Source organism: Triplophysa dalaica, chromosome 19 (assembly GCF_015846415.1).
Source record: "Triplophysa dalaica isolate WHDGS20190420 chromosome 19, ASM1584641v1, whole genome shotgun sequence".
Lineage (NCBI taxonomy): Eukaryota > Metazoa > Chordata > Actinopteri > Cypriniformes > Nemacheilidae > Triplophysa > Triplophysa dalaica.
The window spans coordinates 15,401,176-15,428,934 of NC_079560.1; the positions used below are offsets into that span (position 1 = coordinate 15,401,176).

General features: G+C 37.9%; 2 protein-coding genes across 3 annotated transcripts; both read left to right on the forward strand.

Moving 5' to 3' along the window:
- Positions 1-60: 60 nt before the first annotated feature.
- Positions 61-24,629, forward strand: crebrf (creb3 regulatory factor). Of its 2 annotated transcripts, XM_056731422.1 has the most exons (10): positions 61-256; positions 9,439-9,629; positions 9,736-9,861; positions 10,090-11,266; positions 12,047-12,241; positions 12,512-12,701; positions 12,924-12,997; positions 13,202-13,324; positions 13,460-13,525; positions 24,604-24,629. In XM_056731422.1, the coding sequence occupies exons 2-10, from the start codon at positions 9,621-9,623 to the stop codon at positions 24,627-24,629; spliced, it is 1,986 nt and encodes a 661-aa protein (XP_056587400.1). In that variant the 5' UTR covers positions 61-256; positions 9,439-9,620. The 2 variants fall into 2 exon arrangements, with proteins under 2 accessions (XP_056587400.1, XP_056587399.1); XM_056731421.1 differs by lacking the exon at positions 24,604-24,629 and having other exon boundaries at positions 62-256; positions 13,460-21,347.
- bnip1b (BCL2 interacting protein 1b) lies at positions 24,622-27,722 on the forward strand. Its single transcript, XM_056731423.1, has 6 exons — positions 24,622-24,761; positions 24,954-25,046; positions 25,695-25,786; positions 25,888-25,989; positions 26,414-26,532; positions 26,667-27,722. Exons 1-6 carry the CDS (start codon positions 24,666-24,668, stop codon positions 26,861-26,863), a joined length of 699 nt encoding a protein of 232 aa, XP_056587401.1. The 5' UTR covers positions 24,622-24,665; the 3' UTR covers positions 26,864-27,722.
- The last annotated feature ends 37 nt before the right edge of the window (positions 27,723-27,759 follow it).

Consider the following 27,759-nt stretch of genomic DNA (forward strand, 5'->3'; position numbering starts at 1 on the left):
ACTACACACAGTTTGGTCAAATGTATTTAAATATCTTGTATTGAGGCAGAACTGTGTGGTGTCTGTGATTGGACAGTGTGAAAAGCACGTGACTGGGGAGTCACGCGCTTTCCGGGAACCCGTCAGTCAGAAGATAAACAAAACAAACCAGAGATGAAGACGGCGTGGATTGAGGAGAAATTGATATTAAGTTTTCCTAAAGACGAATGAAATCGAAGCTACAATCTCTTTTTTACTCTACGTGGCTTACTTAAAGGTGAGTCGTCTTTTTTACTGTGACGGCGCTGTGGAGTGTGTCAGGAGAGTTGTTTAATGATGATAAAAACATTGTCTCTGGTAGTTAGCTCTCCGGCTACGTTACGCTAGTGGCAGCAGAGGGGAGGGACACGGAGGCCATAGTGTGAAAGCTGTTCTCTGGTTGCTCTTTAAAACCCAACGTGTTCTCAGCTGTCTAGCTGACGTTACATGGCGATATTTTATATGGTCTTCATGCTTTATGTTTCCATTTGTCCTTGAAGATCAATATTTTTCCTGCAGTTGCTTATTTGGCCAGTCATTGGTGCTGAGTAAGGGGAGCAGATGTTGGTCGTTTGCTTTCAAATACAAAATAAAAATTGTCCTAGAGAAATGCATATAAGCCATCATTTGTTGAAAGGAAATTTAGATATTAGAATATATTAGTTTTGAGGTTGTTACTACCAAACTGGAAAGGAACAAGGAAGTGAGGGCGTTTGCAAAAAGCAGTTTCAAGCAGCCTATCTATGATTTAAAGCGATCGGTGGCATTTAGTCAACGATAAATGATCAACGTAACAGTAATGCAGACATAAATCTAAATGAATTGTCAATAGCACACGTGGCGCATTGGAAGTTTCAAACTTAAGTCTACATGTTTATCAAAAACATATTCGAGTAAACATGTTATTTTAAGACGATTTCGTATATCGGTCGCGATCGGTGATTTGTGACCCTTCTCACAAATCCACTTTCTAACATATATTATTATAAGCTAAAAACAAACCCTACTCGATCCTTAAGGGTACACGCCCCCATCACCACGATGCAAGGTGGAATGGATACACGATAGTTTCAGCTGCATCGACTGTACGTATTACACATCAACACCCATCCGGATCTGTTTAAAGACGTGTGTTTAGATCGTGCACAAAAACATTTGAACGCTTAAAATGTGTTTTTCCTTTTTTGCACGAATTCGTTTGAACACGTCAGTTCCTTGCAATGTTTTGTTTATTTATAGATTTCATTATAAATCGCTTGGGATTTAATGTTTGTCTACAAATGAATACTTTACGAGGGAATATTATTGTGCATTCCGTCTGTTTACGTAACGTGGGGAGGCCTTCAATCTTGTTTGTTGCTTGCTACGTCAACCGAACTGAGTCGGGGAACCTTCCAGTGAAAATTATTCTTGACTGACAGCCAGTCAGCGTAACCAGTTTTGTCCGCAGGCGGGACAAACATTCGCATATAGCCAATCACAGCCGTGAAAACCGTGGGCGTTGGCTCTAAAATGTCATCATGTTTGGTTGAAGCTATTTGTTTTCGATGGGGGCCATGTTGAGTTCATGGTGTTGTTGTAAAGTGTTAGTAGGTCAGAATAAAATATGATATACCCGTAATTCAAATCTTAAAATTAACAAGCGTTATCTTATTATTGTACAATTCCTGCAGTTTTGCTCCGTGTTGTATCCGAAAAGTGCACACGTGAGCTGTCGATAGCAGATTTTTAGTAGGTCGTTCTGTCCTCATGTAAACATCGCGGGAGCGGTTACATACAAGAGGCTAAACCTGCTTTTAAGCGTGCTGCAGTTTAATAACCAATGCGTGTGTAGGTTACTGACTTACAAAAACTGAGGAAACCAGGGGAAAAGGCTTTGAGTTAGGAGTGCAGTGTCATGATGACCTGTTTTGAATGGAACCTTTACTAGCCCTGGCCTGATGCCAGTTATGCAGTGTCTTTCACTTTTTTGGTCGTGAGGTATAAACTGAAGATCCTATACAGTATAATCAAACTTGGATTTTCTGTATCTCTGCTATTCTTTGTATTTACACTGTACTTTGAATAAGTATACATTAAATTGTCTTGTGACAAACTAAATGTTTTATTCCAAGCTTTACCGAAAATGAAAATTTGGTTGAAAAGCATTAAATGCTTACCTTGGTAGTACCCCAGGTTTTCGTTTCTTGTGCAACACAATAGGAAAAGAAATCCAAATTTTCTATGGCTCCTTTCATAAAACATGTATGTTTATGCAGACCCTTTTATTGAAAGCAACTTCATCCAATTATTATATATATTTATATGAGACATATATTTATATCTGTGGCCACTACTAACACAATGCTCTGCCAATAGCAACAGGAACTACAACAGCGATCATATAGAAAGATTATGAGTAACGCTTAAAATTGAAGTCTGTTATATATAGACAGTTTCAAAGAAACAACGTAAGCAGATGGTGCTACTTAACTAACGTAACTTCCGCTACACATCCACGAAGAATACAGTCCCTGTAGATTATATCTGGTAACGAGTAAAAGGAATAACATGTAAATAACATTAGCTAGCAAGTTAAAAGTATGTCTAGCCAGTATTGTTTTGCAACAGAGTTACAGGACCTATTTAACATATAGTTTTTTATAATACTATATGTTAGTTTATTATATTATAACATGAAGTTTATTATAAAACAATTAACAATACAATACAAGCTTTCCTGTAGCTCAGTGGTAAGAGCACTGCGTTAACAACGCAAGGCTGTGGGTTCGATCCCAGGGGAATTCAAATACCTATGTAAAATGTATAGGATAAAGCAATGTAAGTCGCTTTGGATAAAATCGTCTGCCAAATGCCTAAATGTAAATGTAACATAAAAGTAAACGTAACAAATTGTGATTTTAACCAAAAAGTAAATGTAACAAATTGTTATTTAATACAATAATTATAAAAGAAAATATGAATATAAATGAATATTAAAAGAACATTGTGTAATTTTCATCGTGATCTAGTGGTGAGGTTGTGAATTGCAACTAACGGCTCATTCCGGAGGGAGAGAGAAGACTAGATGTTGTCACGTTTTCGCTGCTTTCCCGAATGTGATAACGTATTTACGAAACGCGTTCTGTATAGCAGTTTGTCTGCTAAAGACTACCGTAGAAACTAGGGATTCCACAATACTCAATATAATATTGAACCGTTCGGTACAACCTCCACGGTTCAATACGTGGAAGTGATTGCGGTTTTCTGCTTTTGCGTTTAAAATTTTCTGTGCGATTATTTACACAGTGAACTGGCTCTGTCGTGTTTGTCTGAATGTTGAGATAGATGCTGATGAACAGACGTGGGCTGGTTTTATTGTATGCCTGTTGTACTAAAGTGATAATGTCCAAATTTGGCACATCACAAATGTATTTTTACACTGCACATGAAAGCAATACGTTCACTTTGCTCTAAGCACACACAGAAAGAGTGTCTACAGCACCATGCCAAAATCCTCTTAACAAAAGTCATGCCACTCGGCGGCCTTTCGGACAGCTATTTACGTCATAGCAAGAGGGCCTCCAGGCAGCTATTTAGCATAGCAGTTTTTCCAATTTATTGCAATGGCATTGGCGCACATAGTTGATATATTATCTTTGCTTAAATATAATAAAATAAGTCAAGTAAAATTGAGAATTTCAGTAAAATAATTCTTCTTCTTAAGTTTTTACTGTTCCTGTCACATGAGCATAAAACAATGAGAAAAACACTTAAATGTGCCGAAGCCATCCGAACTGAACTGAAAACCGTGAGAAAAACCGAGGTTTGTAATGAACCGTGGGTGAGCTGTATTGATGCATCCTTAGTAGAAACAACATTCCATGCCAGCATACCTGCGCTGAATGTGGATAGAAATAGCTCATTCTAAGGTAATAAAAACAACGCTTCATCATGTAACTTCTTTATACACCTCAGAACACATAGTTATGTATATTATGTTGAATTTCTGTCAATAGATCCTCCAAAAAATTAGGCACTGGACCTTTAATATAAATTGATTAAAATACAAATAGTTATATTATTAGCCACTAGCCAGACCGATAAACAAACACAGGCCAGAAGTTAAGTTCGGGCCAGGTGCTTGCGTGCATTTGATGAAACCGTCTGTATATGTTGTATAGCTTTAAAATGTGTGAGACATATTGTGTGGATTATTCTTTCTTCCTTTTAACAAAGTTTTTTCTGAAAAAAGTTATATTTTTCCATTAACTAGCCCAATTTTTCTATGTGTGCATGTTCATTAATTTATATTATATAACATCTACTGTATAAAAAAATGCATTAAGTGTTTCGGTTGTCCTGTACTTCAGGATTGAGGTACAGGCATTTTTCTCTGTGCTAGGTCTGTGCTGTCTCAGCAAGCTGAGATCTCTGACATTTGCAGCGCAGTTTCTGCACTTGAAGCCTGAACTGCAGAACGCGAGCTATTTTGTGATTAGCTCACACTGTCTTCTGGTTCTGCAATTCTGTCTGACAATAAAGGAATCATGATTTGGAAGACCTGTCTAATCTACAGTATAAATTAAATGGGAACTGTACTATGCTCTACTTTGTTTCCTTTGATACTTCCTGTGTGTAAGCCACAGTTTGTCTGTATCGTAGTGCATAGGCCATCGATTTGATCACAGCTCGCCCACGCTTAAGATTTTTCAGCTTGTGCATAGCAAAGGAGTGGCCTCTGTGTGCAGTGCAACAAAACTTACGCAAAGTAAAGTGAAGTCGTAGTTGGGCGATTTGCACAAACTATTTAGGCAGTTACAGATCATTATGTGGTGGTCAGTGGTGTTTAACAAAGGGTTCGTCAACCATAAGGAGTGGACATATTCAGAATTGGATACTTATGGCTTGTTCTCAATCTAATTTCTTAGAAAATTGAAAATGGAACACTTGGAAAATATCAACCAAAAAATGTTTCGCTTAAATTTGTTTTCATCCTTTTTTATTAAAATCTTTTTATTAAAAAGATTGTATGTCGTCTGTTTGTTGGAGATGGTCAAATATTGATTTACATTATTTATTTATTTATTCATGCAGTAAGTTTTGGTGTCTATAAAAAACGTTTGCAGTTTGTTAGAATTTGGCATTACTATTGTATAAAGTTATAATAATAAGGTTTGCAAAATTCCGGGAATTTTCAAGGCTGGAAACTTTACATGGGAGAGAATATGGAAATTAATGGGATTTAATGGGAATAAACAGGGAATTAACAAAATTGCAGGTTACCCTATTACAGGGAACTTAAATGTAGTTGGAAAAATCTTGCAGATTGATCTTAGTAAAAACAACCAGATTTAATGCAATTTCAGTTGAATTTGTACTCGCAATTATCAATCACATCCCCACAGCACACTGCTTACTGCAGGGCTATTTAGGCCACACCCCCTACATGCGCTGTGCATTCTTCCATAACATAACACAGATCATTTCTTGAATCCAGCACACAAAATAATGTAAAAAATGTACATAAATATTACACAAATGTATATTTTAAATCATGTGCTGTAAGCTAATGTGCAAATTATACTACTGTAAAAAAAATACAATGACTAAGCAGATATTTAGGTAAGATAATACAAATCTGTCTAAAAAAGACCATCCCTACAAACAATCCCTTAGTTATCTGGTGGGATAATCCCTTCTTCTAGACTCTGACTACCATAGGAATATTGAAACCACAGTTCTACATTTCAGTTCGAAGATAACATCCATTCAAATAAGTTTTGATATTACTTGGTTAAATAAACTGTATTAAAGTCTTACTTGCCAATACCAAAATGTGCTTATTCCGTAGCTAGCCGGCCAGTAAATCAGATATGTTAAATGTAAGCCAGCACTGTTTCATTGACAATTTATGATGCTAGCTAACACCAGCTGTGACGCCCTTTCTTCTACTTTCTGCTTGCCAGTTTTCTGTCATCATACAGAAGTACAGTAGGCTACTGGTCAGAAGTATAGACACATTACTGTTCTAAATGATTTTGAAAGAAGTCTCTTATTCATCAAGCCTGCTTTTATTTGATCAAAAATACAGAACAAAACGGTGATGTTGTAAAACATAATAGTTTTCTGTTTTAATAATTTCAAATATAATGTATTTCAGTTATATAAAGGTAAAATTTCCACACCCCTTACGCCAGTCTTCATAGACACATGATGCTGACCTCCGGTAGAAAACAGCCTTTGTTGTGAGACGTCAAAAGTGTCAAACCCTAGGTTACTATGATATTCTCGTCCCTACGCGTGGCATGATTATTGGTCTTTTTTGGACATTTTATTTTATTCGAACTGTTTAAGCGAGTTAGATTTCAAAGTTTATTGCTTAGGGTTTGGGGTTTTGTTAAATAAGAACATTGAAATTTTCAGTAGACTCTTGTCTTGGCCAGCACCATTTATTGTCATAATGAAACCAAACCGGTGCTTAACTTCTGAGTCATACTGTCATTATCCAAACAACATTTATCTCCTGTTGTATGATGAGCTTTTGATGAAATAAAATGAACTTTAGGGTACAAAAAATATGATAGTCAGAATAGATTAAACGCCTGGTATCATTTCTTTATAGTCATTAATTGCTAGATCGTTAAACTTTATTATAACCACGTATGACCTAGAACAATGTCTGCTTGTTTACCAGATTATCATAATCACAGTATCATTCTGAGGATTTATCTATTTTCATTGTTATTGGAAATACTGTATCATCCAATGTGTTGCTATTAGGAAAGTAATTTAAGGCTAGCCTGCTATAATTTGTATTTGTAAATAACATGCATGCATCTGAGAACTACTGTACTGTCATAGATGTTCCTCAACATTGGCCTCCCCTAACAGCAATCCGGCTGAGATGAGGTATCACAACAGTTGGATATATCATGGCACGATTGCTCATATCGAAAGTGCACGGCTCTTCCTCATTGCAGTTTCTAAACAGCGATGTCTGATGACTCTTTCAGACAGCTCAGAGACACAGTAGGTCATCCAAAACAAACTGAATGGTCATTTAATGTTTAGAGCGAGGAATGTGCAGATAGTCCGACCCTGGTTTTACATTGTTTTGATATTTGAGGACTGCATGCAAATCTGCTAGTAGTGTTTGTTAAAACAAGCATTATTTTGTATTGCTCATTCATTTGAAGTAATCTCAGACTCAGACTGTAACTGAATATTTGCAATATTTCAATAGATACTTGTTAAATATGATAAATGACTTGTGACCTGTGACGTAGTCGGGCCAACCAACATCAAGTCGAATGTTTGCACAGCAGAAGAATTTGGTTGTTAGTAGGGTAGTGTCGCTAGGATTTTTGTACCGATTGAAACAAAACAAAAGACAAACGTTCGGAATCACCTTTTTGACATTAAAATGTATCTTTGTTATGTCCTTAATTAAAAACACATGCATGAACAGATGTCTTACAACTCAGACTTTTATCATGTGGTTGCCCATATGCAGACATTTTTAATTGATCAAAAATAAATTGATGCATCTCTAGATGTCAGTACTGTTTTGAGTTTTGTAATGTGGTTATGTGCACACTAGGGTTGGGCGATTTCTACCAAAATGGGATCGGACGATGGCTAGAGTGAAACATCGCGATGGACGATGACATCTCCCTGCGGTGTTATCTTTCAACTAGTAGTCTGTCACGTCAGTGCTATAGCCGTTCTCCCCTGCACACACACAGCTTGTCTCAGCAGAGAAATTATATCCGCATATCATCTGTGTCATTCAAAGGTTCACCAGTGCTGCTCCCAATAGTCCTGTTGTCCGAATCCGACATAAATGCTGTGCTAAACGCTCAGAATAAAAAGCATTCAGTTCTTAGTGAATGTAGCTTTGACAGATGACCTTGTGCTTTAATTGGACTCATTTGCTAAAAAACATTATTAACATTGTTAAATGAATTTTGGTTGTTACGAACATCACCATTTTTTACTTTTACTGGTTTCACTGGTTATCAGTGTTATTAAAGCTATTGTATTAGTCTTGTACACTGTTTTTTATTTCGTAAAAATGGTTTACAGTTTACACCCTACAGACCCGTTTACACCAAAATTGACTAGTATAGAACTATTTGACAAAGAGAATAGTGGCATTCATGCCACAATTATAGAACTCTAGGAACAATATGTTGGGATCATTTCAGAGCGATTTTTTTTTCAGTTGATGAATGATAAAACATTAGAGCAATAAAATAAAATAAAATGCAATACTGCAATGTGCAAGCGTACAATTAACGTAAAATTACCGTTCGTTGATGTTACAGCAATGTTATAGTTTTCATTTCTGGTACGAGCGGGTCATAAAAACCAATCAAAACGCCTTATAAATTGCAGTACTACCCTGACAACCATACATTTCACCTTAGCAATGGCCTAGGAAGCACATTTCAACATTATAAACTCTTATCAATCTTATAAACTGCACAGCATCATCCTGGCAACTATCAAGAAAAACTCCAACAACCAAGTAGCAACAACTTAGCAACCACCCACAACATCCCAGCATCATGCTGATGACTTTTGCATGGAAATGAACCACTCACAGTTCTACACTTGTAAAATATAAATATCATGTTATGGTTTGGTAGCTGTCAGTCAGTAAACTGTGTAAAAGTTCAGTGCTCAAGGGAAGTGTTTTTTTGGTGCTTTTTTTCCTCACCCTGCTTCTGTGGGCTGCATGCAAACCCTGCCGAGTGCAAAGCCAAAGGGTGATAAGACACTTATTTGACTCACTCAGTGCAAAGAGAGGAAATGATGTCATTGAGCACCAGAGAGGCAGGATTGTTTTGCTCAGAGTTGAAACTGGTCAGCGCAAGCCTCACATGCTTTAGCATATTTCTGTTGATTTGTTATGCAAATAGCATCTCTGTGACTCGGAGCTCGCCGCCTATTGCTGTCTGTCAACCAAGGGGAAAGGGTGCCTGCGAGATTGTTTTAAAAATAGCCCCAGCGTTAGGCACTTTTGCAGCCCACCAAACTGATACAACACAGGGCTGTCATTTCCTCCTCTTTGTACCTCAGACTCCTTCTGCAGACAGCCTCTTTAACTTTTACTGCCCCTGGCTATGTTTTTTGGCTGGGACTCTCCAGAAAATTGCCACTATTTCTGTTTGTTATTGCAAATATTGCATTGATGAGATCACCTGTCTGTGGCTGTTCAACTGACAGCTAGCAGTTGTTTTTGACAGCTGTTTCCTCACTGTTTTTCATGATCTTTACCAGCTCAAAGCTCGAAAGTGACATTGTTTTTATAGAGAACTGGTTTACTAAACTGCCCAGTCTTAATGTTCTCTGATGTATGTTGACGTTTTTGTAGATACTGTTTGTTGCATAATGTCTGTTAGTTAACGTTTTTATTTCTCTCTCTCTTTTCAGGCATTAGTCAACAGTGGAGGACAGTCCAGGCATACCAAAACGTGCTCCTAAAGCCTCCATATTGAGAACAAAAACTTTTTTTTCATGCAATTATCTGCCAGAGATTAAGGGGAAGAACAAAGTGACTGAGACAGGAGAGGTGGCAGAAAAGTTTCCGTCAAGGAAAAGATCTGTGCTTTGCAATGCCTCAGGTATCATGTTCCTCAAATCCCAATGTTCAATTTTGGGTGACCAGACGACCACTGAGTTATTGTAAAATAATGGTAATTGTATGCTTCTCTTCCTTTAATCTTGCAGCCTAGCATTAGAGGAATGGAACCTCCCTTTGCGGATGCCTTTCAAAACTGCTCGTTTGCTGACCAGGCACTGACCAGCACAGACCTGTTGGCCAACAGCTCTGACCCAGACTTCATGTATGAACTGGTGAGATCAGACAAACAATGCAACGGTTGGAATTTCTGTTCATATCTAAAGGCTTTCAAACTGAACGCTGGGTTTGCATCTTTTTAAGCCTGAGTTTAGGCCATTTAAAACATATCGCCTGTTATGAGGACTAGGTTAGGACAACTTGTCATATAATGATGGTATAGCACAGCTTAAAATTGTGAAAGACCCAGTTGTTCTGTTTTAAGTTGTTTTAAATGTTCACAGGACAGGGATATGACTTGTCGCCAGAGCCCTAGAGGAGATGTTTTCACAGTAGGCGACTGCAAAGACTTGGACAGCATGGATCAACTACCTGAGCTGGCAGACAACGACCCTGCCCAGAGCTCAAACTTTGAACAGTGGGACACGTACTGGGAGGACTTGACCAAGTATTCCCGTCTCACCAGTTGTGATATCTGGGGCACCAAGGAAGTTGATTTCCTGGGCCTTGATGACTTCTCCAGTCCTTATCAAGATGAAGAAGTGATTGGTCAGACACCCACACTGGCCCAGCTCAACAGCGAGGACTCGCAGCCTGTTTGCGACACCCTTTACCATCCGGATTTGTTGGGGGGTCAAAAGCAGAATTTGTTTCCTCCTGCTATAGGCAAGAAAAGCAACAGGCTTGGCATTTCCACAACCAACCCTCTTCCAGACTTTGCAGAGGGAGTCCAGAAAGCCACCTGGCCTGTTGCCTCCAGCACTGAGACAATGGCCAAGGCCCAGTTGCAGGGGGCAAAAGCCCAACCCGCTCTGGACAATATGGATTACGTTCGCAAAGCCAAGGTTCGCATCAGCGTACCACGCAGGGCTTTGGTAGAGCGCTCTACACAGCAACAAGTTGCTGTTTCTGCCAGATCCCCTTTAGTCCAGCAGCACGAGTCAACCGTTTCACTAGTCAATGAGGACCTGGTCGTCACCCCTAACACGGCATCCTCCGTCAGCTCCCTGGCTTGTGAAAAGAGAGTGGAGACTCCTAAACGGGAGGTTCCCATTAGCCCCGTCCCAGAGGGAGGGACGCTGAGGGCAGTGCCAGTTAAACTCCCATTTCCTGCACCTGGAGGCAGTGAAACCCTGCTGACCGTGAGTGCCCTTGGAGCTGAGGCCACTGCCGATGAGAAAACAAAAGAGGAAGAGCACAACTACTCGTTGTTTTTAACCAGGGCCAGGCTGGCAGGGAAAACCACTGCTGAAATGGAAGAGGAGGAAGAGGATGAGGAAGAAGGCGAAGAGGACGAGGAAGAGGAGGAGGCAGAAGGAGAGGACCTAGATGACGAAGACCACGACGAAGGGTTCGGCAGCGAACACGAGCTCTCAGAGAATGATGAGGAGGAAGAAGACGAGGACGATGACTACGAGGGTGACAAAGACGATTATGTTAGTGACACGTTTTCAGAGCAAGGTTAGTATGCAACTGCATTCTACATTACATTATCTTTTCCTCTTTCAGAATGTTAATTCTAATGCTGTAATACCAAGCGTCATCTTTTCGTTGCTTTGAGTACATTCTTTGCATACACATTTGGGCAAAAACACATCAACAGCAGAACATATACTGTCTGTGGTGTCAAAGTACAACATACTACCACCACGTAAGTGCACAGGGCACATGATTACTCGCAGGCTTACAAGTGAGCGAGCAGAGGCACAGAAGAAGAGGGGGGTACAATGTGGAGCTTATCATAGAATGTCATTGCTCTCAAGTAGCATTGCGAAAGTCCAATTCAGTTTAGTTCCCAGACAACAGATCATCTTATCAAATATACATAATATTTGCTCCCAAAGAGCAGACGACATCATAGTTTGCTTGACGTGGCAAACGGGGAAGGCTAATTTTGCATTTAGCAATGTGTCAAGGGTCTCAATTGTCATATCATGTCACAAAGCATATAATAAACTGCCAAAATTACATATTAAAATGCGTATTCTTGCGTTTGAATCCAGTGAGGCTGGTCATGACGATTCTCCGACCAATCAGTGATCTGTGTGTAAACACGCCACAGTTTGGTATTGGTACGGAATACAGTGGAAAACCCCGCACTGTACAGTACTATACTGTGAAAAAGACCCATTTGTGTCTGCTACCCTAATGCGCTTGAACTGTGAATGTGAATATGGTAGATTATGAAATTGATTTAGTGATTCTACCAGGTCAGAAAGATATGTTCTCGCTTTCAAACAGGATGTGACACTGATATGGTTGAAGATGTCAAGGGCCTCACAGCTGGGATTTCCAGGAAGAGAGGGAAGCGTCGATACTTTTGGGAGTACAGCGAGCAGCTCATCCCGTCCAAACAAGAGCGCATGCTGAAACCCTCTGAATGGGACAGAGACACGCTGCCCAGCAACTTGTACCAAAAGAATGGCCTACACCATGGTGATAGTCACTGCCCATACATTTATGAATTATTTAGGAAAACGTTTACCACCTGTGCATTATTTACAATTCCAACCACAGTTGAAATGGCAATTCAGCTCATAAAATGGCTCGTAGCACAATGTAGATTACATTATATTCGTTTTATCTAGCAGAATATACTTGTATTCACCATATTCATTTAATAAATACGTTTTAGATGTTTCTTAATAAGAAAGGACATTTTAAACTTTTGAGTCTGATGTTTGATGCCATTTTTTACCGACTCAGGAAAATACACATTGAAGAAGTCCAGACGGACAGATGTGGAAGATCTTACTCCAAACCCCCGAAAGCTCCTGCAGATTGGCAATGAACTACGAAAGCTAAATAAAGTCATTAGTGACCTGACACCTGTTAGTGAGCTTCCCCTGACCGCTCGTCCTCGCTCCCGAAAAGAGAAGAACAAGCTTGCATCCAGGTAAAGGCATACCTGCATCGCTTACTGCTTTAACTAAAGCCACTATCCCTCGTCAAACATTCTTATCGTGTGTTTTGAATCATTTATCATGGTCTCCAGGCACTTTGCACAGTAGTTGGCCTCGTGGGTAAAAACTTTAAAGATTATACGTTATTGTTCGCATTGCAGAAATATGTCACAGGAAAGCACTTCTTAATTCTTCGGTGGTTGCTTTCTTTGCAGGGCCTGCAGACTGAAGAAGAAAGCTCAATATGAGGCCAACAAGGTCAAGTTATGGGGCCTTGGCACTGAATACGGTACACTGTTTTGAAATGGAAACTAAATTTGAAAGAGAATGCCTGGGATTGTTTGTCAGTTATAGAATCTGTCTCATCAAGAGTTGAAGCAAACTATTGTGTGTGTCCTTGAAAGAAGACTTTTGAGATTGCTAATGTGTTGACTCTCTATGTGTACATCTTTATATGGTAAACTGAGAACGCTAGCATTTTTTTCCAATTTAGATCGATTGCTCTTCGTCATCAATGCCATAAAGGAAGAAATAGTCAGCAGAGTTCAGGATGTCTCGCATGACAAAGGAACAAGCATGGCGGAGAAACTGGACAAACTCATTGAGGAGACCCTAGGTAAGGAAATCTCTCTTCTTCTATTCGATTGAAAGCTCTGTCAAAAAACAGATTGGCATTTGACTCATTTGGTGTTAATCTACCATAGCTTTTAAATCTCATTGGTGATTGTGAAATTTTGTTTTGTTGATACAGTGGAGCCACCAGTGGCCAGCCAGACGTCAGACTTTGTGAACCAGATTCTGGAGACCACTGGCAAAGGTGATCCGACCGGAGGGCTGGTGGGGTTGCGTGTGCCCACGTCGAAGGTGTAGTGCTCCGTCCTCGGCGGATACCTTGGAGCACACACAAAGCCATCCGCGCCATTCTTGTCCTTCACTGTAAACGCCCGACACTCTGCATGCCCATTTCACTTGGAGACGCACCCTCTCGATTTTAGTGAATACATGCATACGATACCCAACTCTCTGTGCATACGTATGTATATGTTCACCTCCTGCACACCAATGGAAATGAACCAAGTAGTTAACCTTTGCACTTAGTAGTCTGTTTCCTTCCATGTGTGCATGTGGCTGGTATTGATCACCGTCAACAGGCCGCCATGTTTAAAATGATGTAAAAGCCAAGCCAATATATGACATACCTCCTTCAAACAAGAGAGAAAAAGCAAAACGATGAGCACCAGTTCTTGCTGTAGCCATTTTCCTCTTGCGTCCAGCTAAATCTTTCAAATGCCCAATAAGGTTTTAGAAGGTATTAGTTCCCTTGATTTAGCGGTCGAAGAGGTGTAAATGCAGACTTTAAAAGTTTTTGAAGACGGCATTATGTCTTCACTCTTGCTAGGCCTCCTTTTTAAACTTGTTAATCTCTCAGCTGTAGGCGGGATTGCTGCTAGACTTTGTTTTCCGGATGTTGAGGCATTTCGAGGTTCAATCTAGCTACACCTGCTATACTACACACCAACTACAGCAACAGAGAGGCATGCAGAGCCATGCGATAACAATGTTTAACAGAGAGTAGCTCAAAGTTACTAATGTTATATGGTGTATATACGTAGGACAGGGATGCATCCAGAGAGTCGAAATGGGAGGAAAAAGGCCACAGTTGCTCATTTCCACAGTTTTGAGGTTGTCTCTGGGTGGAGAGGAGAAAGAAAGCGATTCTCTTTCTTTCTTTGACTCGAGCAGATGGCCAGGTAAATCCCAATGTTGTAAATAGGCAGAAGGATCGGCAAAACCAACGGAAGCCCTTTCTTTTATATACTTTGGTCGAAGTGCCCTCATGTCAGATCACCCTTGATGTTGTTTTGCAAATTCTCAGCAAAAGGGGCTTAAAAAGTCGATTCCCAGATGGGTGTTTGTTTATATTTGTACTTTATAAAAGTAAGATTCATCGTGCCTTGTAATTGCTGAGTTGAGCAAAATAAAACTCGAGTCGAGAGCAAACGGACCATTTCGCAGGAAGCTGTTAGTCGAGTCTGAGAGCTCGGGTGGAGGTCTTATCTGCGGTTTGTAATTCAGCTCTTTAAAGATACTCTGAATGTACATAGGAACATGGAAAATATAGATATATGCCACAGAGTCTGTGCTTTGTATCATAAGATGGCTTTGAAATGTACTTTTTCGGTACTTCGTTTAAGACGGGATGTGGGGGGGGGGGGGGGGGGGGGGCGGTGTCGTAATATAAAAAATATTCACATATAAAATACAAAAAAAGGATATTTGCACACTATATTTTGATTGTTTTGTTTTTGTACCAAAGACACATGCAACTTAAAATGGCATCTAGCCAGTCTAAGTAAGGTTTTGCACAGCTTACCTGACACCGTATTGAATGTAGGAAAAAATGGTAGGGTCAGGGACATTTAATGAACTGTGAAATTTGCTTGGGTCCAATTCTCTACAGAAAGAAGCATTCATTTGCATCCTCATAGAATTTTGTACTGTTCCTTTGTTCTCAGATATATTGCTTCAGAAGCGTTTGTACCATTTGTTAGTTCTTACAGTTTAGTTTCCCTCTACTGAAGATTTATTGCATATTTAAGAAAAAAAGCTCTAAAACTAAAGGAGATGCTTCTATTTTTTCCCATCAAAACCTTTAAGACTAAGATGGCACCTTTTGAAGTGGTATGTTACCATGAAACATTTCTATCCTCTATCTTCATACTGTATTCTTGAAAAAAAGTTAAATTCTGTATATTTTTGTAGAGATTGCTTTTATATTTTATTTCTATGTTACCCGCGGAGCTCTGTCTGAACATGCTCCCTTTCCCTGCGAAGAAAATTCTGACACATTTAAAATTGCCAATGCTAATTTTTTCGATGGGAGTTTAACTTAACCAGTTGAACTGTCCAGGTCATTTTATATCCTCTCCAAAAAGGAAGAATTTACATTTAGCTTTAACAAAATGAAACCTATGTTTAGGAACATTCAATAATTTTTCATGACAGATAATAAATGACTACATTACTGAAACGTGAAAAGAATATCAGATCATCCTATCTGAATATAAGCTCTTTTATTTATTTATTAAAATCAACACAAATTCAGTTCAGTATGATAAATATGTGATATATTTGACTATCCTACTTTACGTGATAAATATATTAAAAACATATTACAGTAATGAGAATTTTGGAGATTTTTGGTCATGAAAATAATGTCACAAGGCAAAAAGTGTCCTGAAATATGCTTCGTTCTCATTATGCAAGACATAACTCCTAGTTTGAACTGTGACCTGGACAGTTTTAATGAGATTTACCCCGCAACCTTAATCTCTGGCTGCGGCAATATTGTTGGGTCAGAAAATCTCCAGGTGTTCGTTCGCTAAAGGCCCATTTAAAGTGACTTTATTCCTGACTCTGAAGCTAGTGGAGTTTCTTTCTCCCATGTCAGTTTTGATCAAAGAAGGGAGAATATTTTTTCCTTTAAAATCTAAGCTAAGACTTTTCTAATGATATTTTTCTTTATTTGCTCTGACTAGCATAGTAAAGATTCTATATACCCTATATACCGTCCTTTATGTGTCGTAATTTCAGTTATTTCGTTTTTTTTGTACATAGAAGTAAATTTAGATTTATTATATATATAGTATATTATATATCTAAAGATCTAATAAGTTCTGTATTACATGTAAGAAAGCAAAAGCACTTTGTCTAAACAAACAAACATAAAAAACAAACAAAAAAAGCTTTCCCCCTTCCATTTGCTGCTATAAGGACCTTGTTTGAATGCTGCGGTGTGTACTTGACTTTGACCATCCTGACCAGGGCAGTGTGACGGAGAGGTTTTGAGTGAAGACGGGAACCCGTTTTCGTCTCATTGAATAGTGTGGTGAAGTCACAATCTTCATTTGCCTTCAGTAGACGTTTCCTATGGAAAAAGACAAATTCTGCTTAGGATTTTTCTTCAGGTCGATGTACAGTGTTGACACATTCTCTCGGGCCAGAGATGGGTATTGTTGTCATTGAGTTTTTTAGGTAATTTTTTACTTACTGGGGAAATCTGAGGTATTCAAGAAGGTTGCTCAGAAAAAAACAGAATATATATCTATATATCGTTGTACTGTAAGGCAGTTCCATTTGCCATGGGGAATCAATTGGACTAAGGTGTTTGTTATCTTTTTTAAAAATTGTCTTTAAGATCACCCATCCATTCTTAAAAGACAGCAAAGCCATTTGTTGTGACGGCAAAGACTGGCCTTTCTTGTGCCATTAACGGCTCAAAGCTTTCCGATGTGGCATTAGCTCAAAATGATGATGATTGTTCTGATGAAAAAATAACATTGAGCAAACAGAGATGTCGTTGGCCTGCTGTGTTGAGAGCGTCTGTTTGTTGCTGCTCTCACATTCAACATGATGATAGTGAGCTGTGCAATTTAGGGTTTTAACCGGGGGACTCTGTGGCATTCAAACAGTTAAGGAAAAGGTTGCTATTTAAAGCCAGTATTTGATCTTTCTTTCTTGTCTTTCTTTTTTGCTGTTCATGTTTTATATAAAGAAAGAAAGATATAAAAAAAAAAACATTTATGTATACAAGCACTTATACACAATTGTGTTTCTTTGCTAAATAGCTAAATTTCATACTGAGCTGGCTATATCACATTAGTGTAAATCGAAACGGAAAATATAGGAAATGACGATTTTCTGCCTTCAAAAACACAATCTCACGAATATTCTTCGAACTCACCATGTATGAAACATCTATTATAATTCGCAGTCGGATTTCTTACGTAGCGCAACATTTAGCAACACATTTCTTTTTCAAAGGGAAAATTGTAGCTAAGTGTTTCCGAGCAATGCTTGGTTATTATGTACGCTTCTTTTAGGATCATGTGCATTATTATTTAGAGTCACATGCTATTTCTTTCAAAATACATCAAATTTGTACCGATAAAAAAAAGAGTAAGCTATTAAATCTGTTCTATGATTGTTTTATTATTGTCTGCATATTGTTGATGATTCAATAATTTTGGACGCAAAAAAGCTGCTAAATCATGTTGTAAAGAAGAGAATCATAAATCATTCCCTGTTACATTCAGCATACGCGTATGCCCGATTCTCGAGCTTCAAGCAACAAGGTTTCTCGTGTTTTAACAATGATTTATCAGTAGATGGATCTCATGCCACTATCTTTATACAGCGAAAACAGTTCGATCTCAGTCGGTAACTTCCTTTCAAAAAATGGCTACAGTATATATTCAAGAGTAATCAAATAAGCATTTACACCTTTGGTTTTCAAGTTATATTTGCCTGTTTGTGTAGATATGTGTTTGATGTATAAGAGAAAGATTACTCTTATTGGTGCACTATGCAGGTTTTACTCTGTAGTAAGACAGGATGTTGCTTTAGTTTACAGCACTTATTTTTTTACAATTGTTGAGTATTGTAAAAGTTTGTTTTAAAGATGGTAAACAACATGGTGACTAAGCTGAGAAATCTTAAAACTTTTGATACGCATTTCATGGAAGGCGACCTGTCTTATTGTTGCTAAATAAACATGCTCTTTCCAATGTATTTAACCTTTTGAAAGTTGTGATTTTGTTTGAGTTTATTTGAAGTTTCATTTTTTTTACTTTCCTTTATGTGCTGTTGTTTAATGGACCTTTACGAATCATTCTGTGTATTTTGTCACTTTGTATCTTGTGTAATCGTTTAACCTTGAGTGTGTTTTTGAAAGTAGATTCACCTCCACATGCTTGCTTAGTGTTGCTTTTAGAAGCAGATAAAAATGGAAAAAAATGCATTCCTACATATCATGACTCCAGTTTTGCTCATCACTGTTCCTATAACAAGTCTGTACGTTACGTACGTTGGTGATACTTAAAAGCATTGCACCATGAAGTTTGCATATACACGGCATGACTACTGTGCATGCTAACCTTGCTAAATTGATATTCATGTAACTGAGCTTTCGCGAAGGACGTTGGGGCAAAAGTGCAGTCTCACTGTCTTTATCATAACCAATGAGCACAAGTGAGAAAGGAAATGTATCGAAGGTTTCGCACGTACTTTGATGTAGATCATTTCCATTGCTCACCTGCTTTCTGCATCATTTGCAAGTACTACGAGCTGAAAAGACCCAAGTTGCACTTGGTTTTACAAAATTTCCAATGTTCTTTTTGAAATGATGCCTGCAAAATCAGGTGCCTTATCCAGACGTGAAAATCCAAACTTGATCTATTGAGATTTTTTATGGAAATGAGATTTTTGCCCAATATGCCAAGAATTTAATAGATTTTTCTTTTGTTCAGCTGTGTCGAGCAGTAAGCTTGCTTCAGATGAAAACTGTTGCTGCTTTGCCCCTCCTACAGTTTTCTTGAAAGATGAATGTAGTCTTCCTTCAGTGGAGTTCAATACGACGAAACAAGTCAATATGTAAAGACTATGTCCCATACGTTTTGGTTGAGAGACTATCCAAAGAGTGCTGCAATCATTTTAAATGTTTATATCATCATTACACGTATATATTTATATATACACAAATATATAAAAAACATGTTTGTTTTATTCCTTGAGATTTCTTTTGTATTTATGCTCAAAACAGTAGGTTCTTGCACAAGTTTGAATTGCCTTTGTTTCGTTCAGCTTTTACTTGCCATGCAGCGTATTCTAACTTCAGAAATTTTTCATTATTTGGAAAAGATGGTTGTTCCATTGTAACACGTTATTTTGTACGTACATTTCTTTTTGAGTTATGTTTCATTGATACATAGTGGAGGATAAGGAATTTTTACAGAAGCCCTCAAAGCGGAAGAAGTTTTGCAAAGACGATGTCAAACCTTGTCAACATTGTGTCCCCTCACCAATGCTCAAGATTATTGTGCCTCCCGATTCTTCTGGTTCTACTGTTCCTCAGATTGCTGGTTATGACTTTTCTTGGAGCAGAGTCACTCACCACCAAACAGAAATGGCCTTCAGCAGTTGTTCTTCAATGAACAAAATCAAGGTTTTCCAAAAACAAGTACACGACACAAAAAAAGGTGCGAATTGTTCAGCCTGGATTGTTCTGTGATGGAATTCCATTGTGGCGGGCGGGAAGTCATAGCGGACTGACATTCGTCGGTGGCCTGGGAAACCACTCGCAGATGATGTTTCGCTTCATGTGGTTGGGATGGGCATGCTCTTCTTGCACTCATTCACTCCCTCAGAGAAAAGTTGAGTCTTCTTTCGTTGGTTTCTGCTGCATGACTCCCTTCGCGGCAACGGAGAATAGAAGCTCTTCGTTTTATTGGGTTCAAAAAAACTTTGGACATTGGGTAGGAGTCCTGTCTCGCCACCCATGGTGCTGAATTACAAAATATGTACTTGAACATCCTCAGTGACATGAGAGCTGTGACTTGGCATCTGTTGTCAGGTTCACAAACTCCTCCCCCTCCCTCGATCTTAAGCTAGAAACCGTTCTGAATGGTTGCTCTTATGACATCTGCTCAAGCCACTGCTCCAGACACCTGTGCCAAGACCTGGCCCCTGCTGGGCGCTCATGATGGACTTGGACTGAACCAGTGGTCGGGTGGGAAAAGGGGCATGTAAATGTAGCGGTGATAGAATTTTTGATTGTTCGTTCGTTTTTCTGTGTTGAGGAAGACATGGAGAAGCTATAGGGTCACTTTGACTATCGGGCCCATATCTCTTGCACTGAAGTGCAACGGAAACACTCGAATCACTACTTTAAACCCAATGTTACCAAAAACGTAGACAACAACCCTCATGTCTGTCAACTTCTACATGATGATTTCACTGCAATTTACATCCCCTTCCAACGTTGCCAAATTTGCATTAGGCGACAAAATTGACCTTCAACATTGGAAGCATAAACTGGGCCACCAAATTTTTTTTTCATATGTTTCAAATTCCATGCAACATTCAATTTACAACGATTGACTGAATTGTCACCCATTTGAAAAAAAAACAAAAAAACACACAATATGTGAACTTGTGCTTCTAATGTTGTATGGTATTCTAGTTGGTATTAATTTAGCATGGGATCCTTAGGTAGGCAGTATTGTGTTTGTACTCCCCAGGTGTAAAATCTGTTTATTTTTCCTAGTCACAGTAGGAAGGCTGTATTTCATTGCTAAGTGCTCTGTCATAGATCTCTTGGTGATATTTTTAAAGCAAAATCTCTGCAGAAGTGTATCCTACTGAAACTAACAGTTACTTGATCCTATTAGCAATGTCTATATTTGTAGTTCACATATATGCCTGTTCAAATACAATATCTTGACAGTTGTTCTATTTATGTTTTAGTGTTGTGCTGGGTTTTGACATACTTTTGACATTTACTTTCACTTTTGTTTTTCACTTTTGATTTTTTCGGCACAACTAGTTGGAAAACAGCTTGGTTTATTGAGCTGTGTTAGTGTACAGATGTAAAGTAGGCTTAAAAGCAAAAAGTTGTGATTGATCTACAAAATGTGTTCTGTTAGTGTGCCTCTTATAATTTGATTTTGATTTTTGTATTATCCTTAACTATGTCACTGCATTGTATCAGCCCGGAGTTGGTACCACAATTCTGCTTGTAACCATGATAGTCTAATTCTATTATTGATTTTACTATCAGAAATAAACTAGAAACTGCAGCACTGCATCTCTCATGTGTTTTGATTAAAGTGCTTTTCCATTTGTGCTCAATCCCAGATGCATTCAGGACAGGATTACCATTTTGCAAGGCATAAGTACCTTTACCCTACTTCCCACAGATATGTGTCAAATAACAGAATGATAAGAATGAATCACAATTATATTTGTGCAGGCGATAGATTTGTTCTTAATCATATTCATGGTAAAAGTTACTGTATGACCCAACTACCTCATTCTGTCCTTCCTTTTCTCTCTTCCTCACTCTGTTCTTAGACATCGTGCATTTCTCAGTCAGCATAAAACGGCAAACTTTCACCTACTGATGTCTGTGGACCACCACCGTACTGTTTGAATGATAATAAAAACATGATTCGTTTCTCAAGCCAAACAAATGTGACCAATCCTGTGAAAATCATACTAAGGCCTCATAATCTACTGTAATTATTACACTCCCCGATTGTTTTACATCCGTATTCTGACACATTTACGAGTGAAAAGGAATTTCACAGAAGAATATTAGTGGGCGTGGCTGACGGTGTTCACAGCAAATTGATTGGATGTGTAAAAACAGCTGTTATATTGATTTAGAAATGAAACTGGCAGCAGACTGACCGTTGAAGGGGAGGAGTTAACAGATGCTCCGGCCAAGCCATCTAATTTACGTTATTTGAGATTGATAGTCATTATGGGCCGGAAGTGCATTTTCAGATTTTAACTGAAGATTATGAGGGTCAGTAGCGAACCATCAGGGACCTCTAGGCCCTTCTGTGTAACTGTAACTATCGTAAAAATAGCATTAAAATACTTACCTTATTACATATGTATATTTGACTTTCTTGATCGATGCAGACGCTATCCAAGTAAGATTTCCAAGTGTCACAAGAGTAATTCAAGATGAGGGAGCAGTCGCTGTTCTGCGATGTCATACGTTGTCTACGCAGCCTTCACATGCTTCAAGAAGTCAAGCGTGTGCTTACACGGGGTTGGGTCGCCTTCTAGTAGTACTGACAGTACAGTTAATCAATGGGAGAGATTCATTTTGATAAATAATTATTTCTAAATGTGCGCACTTTGTTTTTTGCTAACTTTCCGCCATCTGGGGAGTTGTTCACCAACAGTCTCGTAAAGCGGAAGAAGCACACAAAGTTTCTGGATGAAACTTCATTCTGGATTCAGCATCTGGATGAACTTTATCAAGTCACAGAAAAAAAGCTGGTAAAGGTTGTTCAAAACAACAGGAAGAATACTTTTTTATCAAGTAATTTGATCATCAAGTTGTAAGTCATTTATGATTCATAAGGCCACTGTGCCTCAATTCATTCTGGTTGCTTGTGGGCACATTTGTTTATGTTGCTTAACATTTGTTTTATTTGAGATGAGTGATTTTGACTAGGTCAGTCTTAAATTGAACATATTGTGCATGCATATTTGCTGTTATTCTGCATAACAGTGACATTTTATCAGATAGATGGTACATTTACTTTTGTCAGTTCCATATGTTGGCCTACTGTAATGTTAACAGTTTAATATTAAGATTTATTATAATCATAGTTTATTTGCTGGTGAATCTCGGTTTACCGTCTGCTTGTGTTGCAACGGTTTTCTTTGCTGAGTGCACTCTCATGAGGTGTCGCTTTTTAAACTGGCATTCTGTACGTTAGTCTGTGTTGGTTTCATGATCAGACTGGGAGTGTCTGTCATGTGGTCCATTATTCCTTTGAAGAGCACGTTCACGCAACACGCTGATCATAATGCATATGTGTTATAATGATTTGTATAGCTTGTTATTTAACTGTCTTGCTTTGTTCTGCTTGTTGTGCTTCAAGTCTGGAGTAGCATTGTAAATGTATCATGTGGTAAGTGTGTGTGTAAAATTATGTATTCTCACTTCTATAGGAAAGCACAGGAAGGTCAAATACCACAATGTACTGTGGTTAGTGTGTGTGTTGGGGGGTGTGGTGCATGTGCGGATTGGGCTCAGTTCCCACATAGATAAGCTATTTACTATAAATGCTGCAAAATTTTATGTAAAAAAAGAATTGGCATTTTAACTTTCACTGGGACTTTAACAGCATCAAAGTTAGATTTTAACAATTAAAGCGGCCCTGCAACGATGCATTCTGACTTTTTTACAATATTAAACTTGCTGTCTTCTCGTGCTTAATATGGTCAACTTGTCAACAAATGAGTTGGGCGTAGTATTTCTGTGCTCGATACACCTGCGATTGTACAGGTTTCAGTTTTTTCGAACATATAAAACGGTTTCATGACAACTTTTCTTAGTCCCTTATTGTAAAGCACGACACGGCCACAGTAGAGCAGGAGAAGGCGCATGTGCAGATGTCACTTTCACTTGTAACAGGAGAGACTGAGAGCATACGTTCGCGAAGTTCAAGTGATTGTTTGTTTGCATTTGGGTGATGAATGTTATATAACTGGTGGGTATAACGCTGGATTTGGAGATCGTTTGAAAAAGATATATGGAGCCGTCCCAGCGCTAAAAGATGCCGGACATGAACGGCATGCGGTGAGTGAAACTGATGTCTGTGTTTTGTTGACAATGTGTGCGCACGTGCTTTGGTTCAGCCTACCCCTCCCCCCCCGCACGCGCCGTATGTTTTCGGAAACAATCGTAAAGCTGTATCTATCTTTTATAAATGTGATCAAACTAAATACTCTTCAAAGATACGAAGTATGCAATACTACTATATAGGTACTCGAGATTAAAATGAGATTAACCCTGTGTGTTACCTCCGCTTTAATTATACTATGGTTTCAATCTTTGTAATGGCCCAATATTAAGATACCATATACAAATTTAACGTTACAATATGTAGAATGATTTAATGTGTAAAACATTAAATCACAAAAAATTGTATGTCTGACTAAAAACAAAGGTGTTGAAAGAAATATATAAACACTATCATTGTTTTCTGTTGTTTTGACACAACAAGGTCATTTACATGTAGCTTTACGTTGCGTGGTTAAAATGGTGTCTTGCATACAGTTTTGGGCATAAGGGTTTTTCATTATCTGTATAAGATACATATAAAAAAAACTTGTAATTACGTGTTGCTCTGGCAAAGCTTCAAATATAATGTAATTTGTTCTTTTTAATTTTTACAACCTATTATTAACTTATTATTGCTTTCTGAAATAATTTGACAACCACCACTTCACTTCAGCATTTGTTTATTGCAGTATATCTGCAATATATAAAATAAAAAACAACTCGTAATTTCAAGGTTTCATGCCTAGGGCCGCTAATCAGGAGAACGCGTTAAGAAAACAGATCAAGTTTGGACCTTCAGACTAGCCGTATGACAACAAATATGGCGTCTTCCTGTGATGTTCATGTCCGAGTATGTGGCCAAGAAATGATCAAATACGATCTAGAAATCAAAGCCCTTATTCAGGTAGATCTCCCTTTTCATAACCACACTTTCGTGGTTATATTTTGTCTGTGTGGTATATTACTTTTGTAGCATCATTAATGTGGCAGTCATTATCGTTCTTACTCGACGTTAATCTCACAGCCTGTAGAAAATGTGCACAATGAAAGTTTTGTTTTCGAAAAGTTTCAATGTTTTTCATTTTTTTCGTGTCAGGACATTAGAGAATGTTGCGGCCCGCAGCCGGTTCTGATGGATCTGAACTCTACAGTGAAGGAAAAGTTCAACCAGTTAAGACAGAGAATTCAGGTGAGGCCAACTCTTATTATCAATGATCAATCGTCATTTATCAGCCATTTATCATCTTTATCTATACATTGACCGTTTATTTATAATTATAATAATTTTAAATATGTTATAATGCAATACGTAATCAAAGTAGTTTTACGAACGTTGTAAATGTATTTGTATTTATTCCATTCAAAAGTGAGATTGAGCTCTAATCTAAGCAAAAGGTTTTGGGTTGTTTTTAAAAAATATATATATTTTAGGCCACTGCATGATTATGAATTGGTTAAAAGTGTGTATAATTACATTAGATTTTTATTGATGTTTTAGAATCTTTGTATAACACATTCACGTTATTTTCCACATTCACGAGTAATGGTTAAGAATAAATACGTGTTACAATTCAGGGGGGGTTGTAAGTATTTTTAATACATTATATTTATGTATACATTATATATCATAATATATACATGTTGTATTTTTCTTTATTGTTCTATTATTCAGAATTTGTTGTATAGTTACCAACAAATACTGCAGTGCGTGTGTGTTATTCATTTAACAAATGAAATGTTTGTAGTAGTACATGGACAAAATAACCTTATATATATGTTATATGTTTATTTAGCAAGTTTAAGTGTTAAAAGGAATAAACAAAACACTTCTTTACAGGACATGGAACAGATGGCCAAAGAACAAGATCGAGAGACCGATAAGCAAAATATCTTGAGTGAAACAGAAGGGCATCGGAAGCAGATGTTTAGGTTAGAGAAACATCTGTGTGGTGTGCGTTTTGTCTAACTTCTTTCTAATAAGCTTTCGTAAATGTTACGTTTACAGAGTAATATCTGTCATTATGTCTTAGTAACCAGGTGGCATGGAGAAAGGCCAACCTGGCATGCAAACTTGCCATTGACAACTTGGAGAATGATGAACTCCTTCATGGGGGAGATTCTGTGAGGCAAAGGTACTTAAGAGGCGCTTTATGGCATTTCAATACATTTGATGAATATTTGACCACGATCCACACATCTTTCTGTTGAATAGTCCATATGTTTTTTTTGTGTGTGGATCACAGAAGATATTTTGAACAACAATCATGTTCCTTTTTGTCATATGAAAAACAATCGGTGACCATGAGCATTATAAAAGTAATTCAAATGACTGACAGTCTTTTCTTCTCAAGTCAAACTAAAGCATTGTGTGTAAAACACACCAAATGTAATTCATTGTTCACTGATAATCAGTCATAGATGCCAAATCTTCTTCGCTTTTACTCACATGCATCTCTTTAAACACCATCGGTTCTCATATAGTTTGTTATTTTGTTTATATTATGTGGTTTGTTTCATGGATGTAATGGTTTATTCATCGTCTTGCTTTGGGTTTAGGAAGGCCACTAAAGAGAGTCTGGTGCAGACGTCCGGTGACATCACTGAGAATCTGATGAGCATCAGCCGTATGATGTCACAACAGGTGCAGCAGAGCGAAGAGACCATTAGCACTCTGGGTAAAAGAGACCATGTTTTAATTTCTGAGTGATTTATTTCTTTAATGTAGCTGGTAAAATTGGGCTTTACGTTATGCTTACAGTTTCCTTTGACATTTTATTTATGTTTTTTTCCCCCGTTTGCTCATTTCTAGCTACATCTTCAAGAACTGTACTGGAGACAAATGAAGAGTTTAAATCTATGACAGGAACCATCCATTTGGGGAGAAAACTGATTCTGAAATATAATCGCCGTGAGCTGACCGACAAACTGCTGATCTTTTTAGCAATCGCTCTGTTTCTGGCTACGGTGCTCTACATTCTGAAGAAAAGGCTTTTCCCCTTTATTTAGAAGAAAAAATAACCATCTCTGCTACCAACCACTTTCCTTAATGTGCTCCGCAAATGTTTCAATTAAGACTGGCTCCATGAGTTTAATGGTAAACCTGGCGTGTCCTGCAGAATGACTTGGAGGAATTCTTTGCTCAGGGAACAGAAGCACATTTAACCACAGGACTGCTTATTGTATTAACTAAATTGCATGATAACCATTGAACTATCCTTTTGTAGATTTTACACAATGCCAATATATTGAAGTTCTTAGTTTTTATTAACAGGTGCGGAAATACTCAACACAAAGGAGGGTTATTAAAGTTAATTTAAACAATCTCAGCTTACTAATGTAGAAAATAGAAGCGTACTCATTCTATTTAAATATTTTATTTTAGCTCAATTGCAATCAACATTGTTCTTTGGAAAAACTTACATTGTTTTATATCTCCGTTTTAAATGTAACTCTGTTGGAAATCTTCATGAATTAAAAGGGGAAAAAACGTAGTTTTGCAACACCGAAGATGTACCTTTATACTACTCTAATTCTGTAATTAGACATCAGAATGTAATGGAAATGACAATTTGGCCTCTTTCAACCTTGAAGATTATCAAGTTTTTGATGTAAGTATATGCCATGGTGACTTTTATGAAACATCATTATTTTTGGCAATAGCATCTTTACATTTCACTTTACAGACAAGACAAAAATATGAAAGTCTTTTTTAAAGACTTTTAAAAAACTTTTTGCACTTGACATTTGTTATATTTAACTAAATTAATTAACATGAATTTTAATTGTCATCATGTTGATAAGAAAAATCTTATTCATGTAATGCAAGAAAAACAATAACATTGAGAAATAAAAACAGTTGAAGATGCATTATGTGTAGAGTATTCCATTGAGAATCAGCATTA